Genomic DNA, 10931 nt, shown 5'->3' with positions numbered 1-10931 from the left:
AACCATTACCCAAGTTTTAGAAGCGATTTGTGGTAGAAATAAAGGTTATATGGGTCTTGCACGGGATGTTATACAACCAAAGGATCGAAACTTTCAATTCATACCACCTCAAATCGCCAATGATACAAGATACATGCCTTATTTTAAGGTAAACATTATTGTAATTGATACTTAATTTGTAAATTTTGATACGTACCATTATTATAATGATGAAGTTTAAATTATAGGATTGTATTGGATGCATTGATGGTACTCATGTGGCAGCATGTATTCCCGAGGCTGATCAAATGCGTTATAGAGGGAGGAAAGACATCCCCACTTTCAATGTCATGGCTGTGTGTGACTTTGATATGTGTTTTACATTTTTGTCTGTTGGGTGGGAAGGATCAGCACATGATACACGTGTTTTTCTTCATGCGATTAACACGCCAACAATGAATTTTCCTCATCCTCTACAAGGTTTGTTTTTATTTTTTGTTTAAATTTATGTACTCCAATATATTATAGTCATAATATTTCCTTCATTTAATCTCACTTTTCTTAAATTTTAATATAGGTCGATATTATTTGGTTGATAAAGGATATCCGGATAGACTGGGATATTTAGTACCGTATCCCAAAATAAGGTACCATCAATCGCAGTTTCAAAGAGAGGCGCCAACCAATGCTAAAGAAACTTTTAATCGTGCGCATTCATCTCTTCGTAGTTGTATTGAGAGGTCATTTGGAGTCTTGAAGAAAAGATGGAAGATTCTTCACCAAATGCCACAGTATAGTGTGAAGACCCAAATTGATATTGTTATGGCCGCATTTGCATTGCATAATTATATTCGCATTAACTCAGTCGATGATCCGTTGTTTACAGTGTTAGAACAACAACCAAATTATGTACCCGAAGATGAAACTCAAGATGAACTCGAGGATCCTGATGAGAATAGTAATTCTTCAAGAGGGACAACTTCTGAAATGAGGGAAGTTCGTGATAACATTGCTCGCTTATTATGGGAGTCAATGTGATAATTGCCTACAGTATTAGATGTCGTATTTACTGTTTTCTTTCAATTGACCTCTCAATGTTTGTGTATTTTTCATAATGTTTTCCCTTATTATGTGATGATGGTTATTGTTTTTATCACGTGCATTGCATGTGCAATCTAACTAGTAAATAAATAAATAAATGAGTGTTGAGTAATTCTAATTTTATATCAATAATATTGCATGTCCTTTTTAGTCATTTACAAATTTAAGCTAGTTATACAGCTACTTTTGCCAAACAGCTCTACTTTAATCAGCTAGCTACACAGCTATAAGCTTTCAGCTATAATTTCACAGCTTTCAGCTAGCTTAACAGCTTTCAGCTATAATCTCGTAGCTTTCAGCTAGTTTTGCCAAACAGAGCCTTAGACATCCAAGGATATCTCTATTTCATGAAAATCCACTTGGGATTGAAGTTGTGTTTAATTTGGTTGCATGAATTCTTAATCTTATGGTTGTATGGACTGTTAAACTTTGTGGTTGTGTTTAATTTGCATTTTACCTTGTTTAGACTTATCTTCATTTTTTTAAACTAATCATTGTTTAGGTGTATTATGGATATGAAGAAAAGGAGGAAGAAAAAGCAGAGAATATTTTGGCTTATAACTGCATGTACAACAAGTGCTATAGCTACATATTACTACAAATACATTTACAAAGAACCATGCATGACTTCACATCAAAGAGGGGAAGATTGGATGAGAGAAATTCTAAATGGACATCCTATTCGATGTGTGAATGCCTTTAGAATGGAATCAAGAGTATTTTTGCTACTATGTGAAGAGTTACAATCCAAATATGGATTAACACCTAGTAGGAACATGACAGTGGTTGAAAAAGTGGGTATATTTGTTTATACTATTGCGTTGGGTCTCTCTAATAGAGATGTTGGTGAGCGATTTCAACGTTCTGGTGAGACTATTAGTAGAACCATTACCCAAGTTTTAGAAGCGATTTGTGGTAGAAATAAAGGTTATATGGGTCTTGCACGGGATGTTATACAACCAAAGGATCGAAACTTTCAATTCATACCACCTCAAATCGCCAATGATACAAGATACATGCCTTATTTTAAGGTAAACATTATTGTAATTGATACTTAATTTGTAAATTTTGATACGTACCATTATTATAATGATGAAGTTTAAATTATAGGATTGTATTGGATGCATTGATGGTACTCATGTGGCAGCATGTATTCCCGAGGCTGATCAATTGCGTTATAGAGGGAGAAAAGACATCCCCACTTTCAATGTCATGGCTGTGTGTGACTTTGATATGTGTTTTACATTTTTGTCTGTTGGGTGGGAAGGATCAGCACATGATACACGTGTTTTTCTTCATGCGATTAACACGCCAACAATGAATTTTCCTCATCCTCTACAAGGTTTGTTTTTATTTTTTGTTTAAATTTATGTACTCCAATATATTATAGTCATAATATTTCCTTCATTTAATCTCACTTTTCTTAAATTTTAATATAGGTCGATATTATTTGGTTGATAAAGGATATCCGGATAGGCTGGGATATTTAGTATCGTATCCTAAAATAAGGTACCATCAATCGCAGTTTCAAAGAGAGGCGCCAACCAATGCTAAAGAAACTTTTAATCGTGCGCATTCATCTCTTCGTAGTTGTATTGAGAGGTCATTTGGAGTCTTGAAGAAAAGATGGAAGATTCTTCACCAAATGCCACAGTATAGTGTGAAGACCCAAATTGATATTGTTATGGCCTCATTTGCATTGCATAATTATATTCGCATTAACTCAGTCGATGATCCGTTGTTTACAGTGTTAGAACGGCAACCAAATTATGTACCCGAAGATGAAACTCAAGATGAACTCGAGGATCCTGATGAGAATAGTAATTCTAAGATGAACTCGAGGATCCTGATGAGAATAGTAATTCTTCAAGAGGGACAACTTCTGAAATGAGGGAAGTTCGTGATAACATTGCTCGCTTATTATGGGAGTCAATGTGATAATTGCCTACAGTATTAGATGTCATATTTACTGTTTTCTTTCAATTGACCTCTCAATGTTTGTGTATTTTTCATAATATTTTCCCTTATTATGTGATGATGGTTATTGTTTTTATCACGTGCATTGCATGTGCAATCTAACTAGTAAATAAATAAATAAATGAGTGTTGAGTAATTCTAATTTTATATCAATAATATTGCATGTCCTTTTTAGTCATTTACAAATTTAAGCTAGTTATACAGCTACTTTTGCCAAACAGCTCTACTTTAATCAGCTAGCTACACAGCTATAAGCTATCAGCTACAATTTCACAGCTTTCAGCTAGCTTAACAGCTTTCAGCTATAATCTCGTAGCTTTCAGCTAGTTTTGCCAAACAGAGCCTAAGTCTAGCAGTTATAAAAAGCTCCCCCTTAATTTTGAGATTTTATAAATGAAAAAACCCCCTTTTATTTTGAGCTTTTAGGGGGATTTTCCAATAAAATCTCTAAGTTGAAAGGGGTTTTCTAATTAAAAATGTAAGTTTGGGGGGAGAGGGGGTTCCTAATAATCAATGTACTTAAAGGTGGTTTTTATGTTATTTTGAAAGTTATGGCGAGTTATCTGATAATCGTCCAAAGTAAACGGGGTTATTCTAATATTTAGCTTTTTGCATTATTATGATTAGAGTTGCCAAGATTCAGCTGGTTTTGGTTCCGGAGCTCCCACAAAAGATCCATCTTTACCTGATTAGGTAATGAAGAGTGCATTTTCTTTTTGGTTTTTTTCTGACGTACGTGTACCGGTTTAGAATATTAAAAAATCGATATTAATAATTTTCATCCATGCTTAGCATTGTCTCCGCACGCTAAATGTTAACCATTAAAGTTGAACGTACCGATCCTTATTTTAATTTTGAATGTTAAGCTCATTCTTAATATTTCAGTCTTTTTTTACTGCAAATGTTGCAATCATGTCTCAAATCAATTTAAAGCATTTTACACTATTTCTTTTGTAGCATGAAATATTTCTTGTAAAAAATCACGTGTTGCGTTTCAAACTAGACAATCGATAGATCAGTTGTCAACTGCACTATATTTCCAACAACACCAGATCAAATAGCTTAATCAAGCTTACTGCACTTCCTAATCTCACTTTGTCAGATAGCTGAGCTTGTCAACCATGCAAAGCTAAAACGATATAAAAGACACAGCGAAGCTCGTCAACAAGCTAGTTTGAGTAAATTCATACTCGAGATCAGCCCGCATCTTTTAAGCAAGAGAGGAAGAACTCCTGAAATGCACATAATATAACATTATACACGCGCACGCTATGATGCATGCTCAAATGCCTACAAACGTTTACAGCCTTGAAGCCAGCAAACAAGTAATCAGTGACACACTATTGGGGCCAGTAGAAATGTCATAATTCCCTGCAATACCTCAGCTGCATTCATGGAGGAGCTCCACCAGAGTGCAATCCTTGGCGCCTTGCTTAGAGACTAGCAGATTTAGCCATTCCTCAGATGTTATGCTGTCCATACATTCCACCTTGCTACAGAAATATATCATATCATTGCTATTTGCCATTATTTCTCGAAATTAAAGCAATAGATACATTATGCCATCTTCAGATAATAATAATAATAATAATAATAATAATAATAATAATAATAATAATAATAATAATAATAACAATAGTGCTCAAAAAAGATAATAATAACAATACCTGTCAACCCAGTGTCAATCCCATATTTGCCTACGCTTCTGAAGCAAAGCACTCAGCTCTCAGGTTAACCCACAACTTGGGCAACGGAGAGAAAGCTTTCTATGGGCACCAGCAAATTAGAAACCAAACATACATGAAATTCAGCAATTGAGACGTGACATCGAAATGCTTGTCATTGCTTCTTCGACTGCTGTCAACCAAGAGCCCAAATAATCTTTTGGAATGCATCATACCCAATTTATTCAAAAAGTGAGATGCCAATTAAGCCTTCATGGAACAGCAGTCAAGGTGACTATTGGATGATGCATTATTCATTTGCTGCACCCGAATATCGGGGATATTCCTGGTTTTTATCTCATTTTTTCTAATTCAGTATAAAGTTAAGGAATGTGTTTTGACTGTTACTTACACCCATGACTTAATGGACAGGTGGAAAAGCTCAATTACCAAAGATTAAGGCCACAGCCCTAAGCCACTGTGTTTCACTCCTCCACAAGTACCTGTATGGTCTCCATAAAGACCTGAAACACTTTTGACTCCTTGTGCTTGCGCCAACTCATGACAAATAATGTCTTGTTCATAGTTAATCAACTGCTGAAGACACCTAGGAACATCGACATTTTCCCTAGCCACTCAATTTGGTTTCTCCCATTGTCTTCAACTGCTGAAGACACCTAGGAACATCGACATTTTCCCTAGCCACTCAATTTGGTATTCTCCCAAGCCACTTTTTCTTCTTCTGAACGAATGTGAAGTTCCTCATAGGCCTTAAAAGAGTTGGCTGCAAAATTTTCCAAGGCTTCAAAGATCTGTTTCAGACCTAACTGCTGACTGTTCTCTTCAGAAGAGTAGTTTGGAAGTTCGCTCTGGCCAGAAACAAGGGCCAATTTCTTGTTGAGTGCATCTACTTCCTTGTTAACAATTTGGACCTCTCTTTCTCGAGCTCTAATCGATCTTTCCATATCCCCATTTGGCATCATCCTTTGCTTTGGATCAACACTGTTTTGCTCCCAGAGATGTCTCAAACGAGCGGCAAAAGCCTTCATAGCATTAATGACTTCCATCTCGGATATCCTATCCACTGCTTGTGACCATGAATTACAGATCACAAACACAGGAGGAGCACCTATTCTTCCAGGAGAATAAGGGGGAACCCCATCAGCTGTTACTTCAGGTTCATAGTGAAGACATAATACAAGCCATCCATTCAAAGCTCTCACATAGTTTTTCTGTGAGCTGATCCAAGACGCAAAATTGCCAGTCAACCTCAGTACCTCCAGTTCGAGATCCATCATTGCGCGCAGCTGAACATCATCGAGCTTGCCACCATTTGCAATTGAATCCAGACCTTTGGCTTTTGATATAGCTTGACACTGTATCCGATGACATTCTAACTTATTTTTCCACATTCTCAATGATCTGCAAATAATTATGTTCGTTAGATAAATAAAATTTCATCGTGAAACACAAGTAAAACCTCTAAGCTCCATCTTTTTTTTTTTTTTGAGAGAAAGGATGGATTATCACAAAGATAATCCAGCCAGCTCTAAGCTCCATCTTATACATTCAGAGGTCAACATCCACTATCTCAAATCTCGAGAAAGCAGCCATACGAAAGTAATGTTTTTAAGTTGAATACAAGTATCATATACACCAGAATCTACTACATTTTACTACAAAAGACAACTGCGTTAGAAACCATTTCTGCAAAACTGCAAATCAGGTCAGTTAATCTAACCGTGACTGAAAATCTAGGGTTTCCAATTACAAGATTTGAGGGAAATACATTCGTTTGGCTTGTCGTACCTATGGATTTTTCCAACAACGCTTACAGTGCAATTCAAAATTGTCAAGTTTATCGTTGTGGGTTCAACTTAGAAATTCTTTTCACGGAGATAGCATTTTGTTTTTGTGACTAGATATTACAATTAACTGAAGTTCTAACAGCATCCGACCAAACAAACAAGCAGGAATTCATGGAATCTTACATATGACTTTAAGTACCATAATAATGCAAGGTGACATGAACTTTTGTGATTCTCAACTCGGTGAATACCAAACGCCCTTAAACAACAATATAAGGAAGAAAATAAGGAAGAAAACAGCAGATAACACAGGAATAACTGAGGGTTCATGAATCATTATTAACCTAAAAACATAAATAATTTATTTGCAAGTATTTCAAAAAAATACGTTAGATAGAATGGAATTGTTCATGCAATAAACATCATCAAGTAATAATTGTTACAAAGACAACTATAATCATCATCCAAATTAATATTAATAACACTACAAAATAATAAAGAAGCACGGACACCTACAAAAAACATGTAAAAAGAAAAAGGGAAAATTAGCTCACAATTTTCTTTTTCCCTCTCAACTTTAGTTGTATCTAAATCAGGATTCATGCAACCAGAAACATACCCATGCTGAAGGCTAGCATCACAACATCAGACGTCCAAAATGGCTTACCAGCTCTAAAAGATGCATGATTATTGCACACAAAAATATATGCAAATGCATACTGATACTATTGTTACCCTGTGTATGAAGTTCTAGGCATCAAAAAGCAGTAACTAGATGCATACAGGCTATGTATGTATGTTTGAATTGACAAGAATCAACATATTTATTCACAGTGGAGAGAAATTAAGAGTTTGCATACCCCTGAATAAGTTCATCAATCTGCGGCCACAACTCTTCATCCCTTAGCTTATTTATCTTATTTGATATGGAATCAACAACTTGAATCCTTATTCTTATTTTGGTTGACAACTTCCTGATCAAATTTTGAACCTCTTCAAGCTTTTGGGCCTCAGCACCTCTTTCAGCCAGATGCCTCAGGCGTTTGCTGTTTCTTTCATGAAGTAGCCTCATTTTTTCTTCAGCCTGCAATAGTATCATTGCAAGAGCCAATGAAGCGGAGCATATAATATATTCATAAAGTTTTCCAAACTAAACAACCAAAATCAGTATGTACTAGAAATCTAAGATGGAGAAAAATATGACATGATTGCTTGGATTAAACGTTTAGATATGAAACCTGTGAAGTATTTATAGGACTAGAGAAGAAAGAAAGGAAGAAACTAATAAGATAGTGAAACAAGACACCAAGATCCAATCTCAAAACATTCGCAGAACTACATCATCTGATAGTTTCTACAACTTTACTTGTGAAGTTGACCATTAGTTAAATTATCATCCCATACAATTTCAATTATGAACTGACCACTAGTTCAATGATCCAAACTCCAAAGATAAGGGCATTGACAACCTATGAACATTAGACTACAACAGGGATTTGTTACTCAAGTGAAAAAACCAACAAAGATTGTGCAATGAACACAGATATTGATTTTCTTGCTAAAATGCTAATCAGTGTAAAAGATATATGGTTGGTATTGGTAATCCTCATAAATGCATAGTTAAAGTAATAAAGAAATTCAAGAGACCGTCTATCAAGTCCTGGCATAGGCACTAAACCTAGATGGTTTGCTCAAAGTCACTGTAAGATGCATCATTGATTCATAATGCTTACAGTAATTGAAATTACCTAACCCATAATGGAGGATGTAAAGCCTAAATACTCTTGGACCAAGCTGGCAGCATAATATTATACATTAATCCAACTATCTACAAGCATATAATAGAATAAATGGTGCCGGTCCCTCAGCACTTATTCCCTATGTATTATTGAGCACAATTTATGAGCATGACAGAGAACCAACAACAAAGAGAACATTCCACTTTTATGCACTGCACTTTTACGTCTAATGATTCTATAATATATAATGGACCTAAATCCCAGATAAATTATACATCTCACAGGAAGATGGATACTAAACAAAACCAGATTAAGAATGAAAGTGCAAAAATCCAGGGCAGGTTTCAGTACATTACCTTAACTTCATCCTGAAGCTTTTTCTCCCAAATATACAATTTTTGCAGTATCGAAGAGAGATTCTTTGAACTAGACACAATATCCTCCTCAAAGTTCAAGAAATCTTCCCCATTTGAAGTAGAGGGAGGCATCACACACATCATCCTCGAAGAAACTGCTCAAGAAATGTAATTAAAATCACACCGATCACTTCAACTAACAAACATAAACAAATTCAAGCTAACTTCACCTTCAATAACAGAACTCTTCCGGAAGCGATATGGATGCTTTCCAACCTCAAGCATCTTCGACAGTTCTGTAGCTGCATCCGATGCCCTATCGAACTGAACCCTAATCTCACTTCCAATCTCAGAAATATCCGAATACTTCCTCGGCTTACTAGAACTCGCTGCCACATTCTGCTGCTGAGAATCATCAGCAACCACTTTCTTCTCCACAACATTCTCCTCATTCTCCACCTCTACTGACCTCGAATTCTCTCCAACACCCCCAATCCGATCCTCGTTCCCATTATACTCTCTAGTAGTAGACCCCACAAACTTCTGCTCTCCATAGACCTCCTTAACAACCTCGTCAACATCATCATCCTCCTCCTCCAAGTCAGGGATCCCCTCTTCATCCCTTACCTCCCTCGAGCTCCGGCTAGCTCGACTCGGGGGATAAGAAGGGTAATAAGTTTCTTGAGCCCCAAAGGGATCCAAAAAGTCCCAAGTGGACACTCTTGGAGGCGACGGCGGCGGTGGAGGCGGCTTTGAGGTCGAAGGCGCCGAGCTGTCCGCCGCGGAACCGAACGCCGGAGGCGGAGCTAAATTTGGGGGAGAAAGGCCGAAGAATTCCCAAAAAACCATAGTAATTGTTGGTGGGATATGCGTGAGGATAAGAGTAAGGGTAGTTGCTATAATTAGGATATGCCGGCCGGAGGGGAAGCAGAGGATGAAGGATCGCCGCCGCTGACGGCCGCCGACGTTGGCGAAGTGAACAGTAGAAGGCTGAGGCTGATCGCGCGCGTAGTTGAAATTGACGGAGGTGGGAACCCAGGTTTCGTGTTCTTGATGAAAATGGTACCGATCGGGCGACAAATTCCCCGAGTGGAGCTGGGAATCGGGGTCGTCCGCACCAGAACCGCCGTCCTCCTCGTCATCAGAAGAGTGGAACTGGATGTGGGACCAGAGCCGGAGTGCGACCTCGAATGCTGCTGCTGCTGCTGCGGCGGCGGCGGCGGAGGCGAAGGATCGCCCTTTCGCCGAGCTGGCAGAGGAGGGCGGGAGAGGAGGAGGAGGGAGGGGGGCAAGGCCTCGTGGCTGCCGGCGCAGTCGATGAAGCGGTGGAAGGAGGAGCCGACGGAGCGGAGGAGAGAAGGCGTAGCGTTGTGGGCGTCGGCGAGGGCGTAGCGGTGGCGGACGCATGGCTAGGAGGTCGGTGCGGCCTCGCACAGCGCCACCGCCTCCAGCTCTCAGCTTCGACCCCGAACAACCCATTTAGAATGCTAGTTTTAAGGTACTAAAGGTTGTAGCTTTAAGGTCGCGGAGTTGATGGGTGAAAAGTTAGTTCTAGGGTTAGGTTAGATCTAGGTTTGAGGAGGAGGAGTATGAAGGCCGTCGATGGGGGTGAGCTTCCCACGCGGGAGGGGGGCGACAGTCGGTGGGGCTTTAAGAAAAGGTGGGGTGACGGTATCAAGGGGGGAAAAGATAGGGTGGAGTCATCGGGAATCGGGGTTACGCGGTCGGTGGGCGGGTGGGTGGGGTGCGTGCGGGATGAGGGTTGACGGGCGTCGTCGGCGTTGGACGTATCTGCGGGTTTGCAGGGAATCTTCCACCTTTTCTTAGCTGGTCGGTAACTACTAATCTCTTCTGCACTGAGGAACAGCTGTGGATGGTCGCGCTGCGCTGCGCCGAGGTATTGATAATGCTTTCTTGCCGTGTAATTTGTAATTTACACTTTAAACAGTATTATTAGAGAGATTAATGGGTATCCTTGTCATAGGAGGGGATTTTCTCCTTGACGCATCTAAAATCACATGATTGAGCGATATTATGGATGATCCGCTCCGTTGAACTTGATCTACATATTCTAAAACCCCAACACACCAAGTTTGGGGTGAATCCGTCGTCGTTTGACCCTCCATCGAGCCATGTGAAAAGTTCTATTCATTCAAAACCGTTAAAATTGATACGAGTGGATGAATGGTCAAACGACGACGGGTTCACCCCAAACTTGGTGTGTTGGGGTTTTAGAATATGTAGATCAAGTTTAACGGAACGGATCATCCACAATGTCGCTCAATCATGTGATTTTAGAGACGTCAA

At 38.9% G+C, this 10931-nt stretch overlaps 2 protein-coding genes across 4 annotated transcripts; one reads left to right on the top strand and one right to left on the bottom strand.

Moving 5' to 3' along the window:
* Positions 1512-3182, top strand: LOC109837826 (putative nuclease HARBI1). Its single transcript, XM_020406194.1, has 4 exons — positions 1512-2111; positions 2191-2422; positions 2520-2873; positions 2912-3182. Exons 1-4 carry the CDS (start codon positions 1590-1592, stop codon positions 3016-3018), a joined length of 1215 nt encoding a protein of 404 aa, XP_020261783.1. The 5' UTR covers positions 1512-1589; the 3' UTR covers positions 3019-3182.
* Positions 4109-10352, bottom strand: LOC109837825. 3 transcript variants are annotated; one of them, XM_020406192.1, is made up of 6 exons: positions 8855-10352; positions 8625-8779; positions 7390-7613; positions 5433-6143; positions 4725-5362; positions 4109-4550 (listed from the first exon to the last, which is right to left on the bottom strand). In XM_020406192.1, exons 1-5 carry the CDS (start codon positions 10101-10103, stop codon positions 5350-5352), a joined length of 2352 nt encoding a protein of 783 aa, XP_020261781.1. In that variant the 5' UTR covers positions 10104-10352; the 3' UTR covers positions 4109-4550; positions 4725-5349. The 3 variants fall into 3 exon arrangements, with proteins under 3 accessions (XP_020261781.1, XP_020261780.1, XP_020261782.1); XM_020406191.1 differs by having other exon boundaries at positions 4725-6143; positions 8855-10350; XM_020406193.1 differs by having other exon boundaries at positions 4109-4546; positions 4725-6143; positions 8855-10350.

The sequence above is a fragment of the Asparagus officinalis genome, chromosome 4, assembly GCF_001876935.1.
Source record: "Asparagus officinalis chromosome 4, Aspof.V1, whole genome shotgun sequence".
NCBI classification, from domain to species: domain Eukaryota; kingdom Viridiplantae; phylum Streptophyta; class Magnoliopsida; order Asparagales; family Asparagaceae; genus Asparagus; species Asparagus officinalis.
This window is presented reverse-complemented; position numbering and strand designations above follow the sequence as displayed.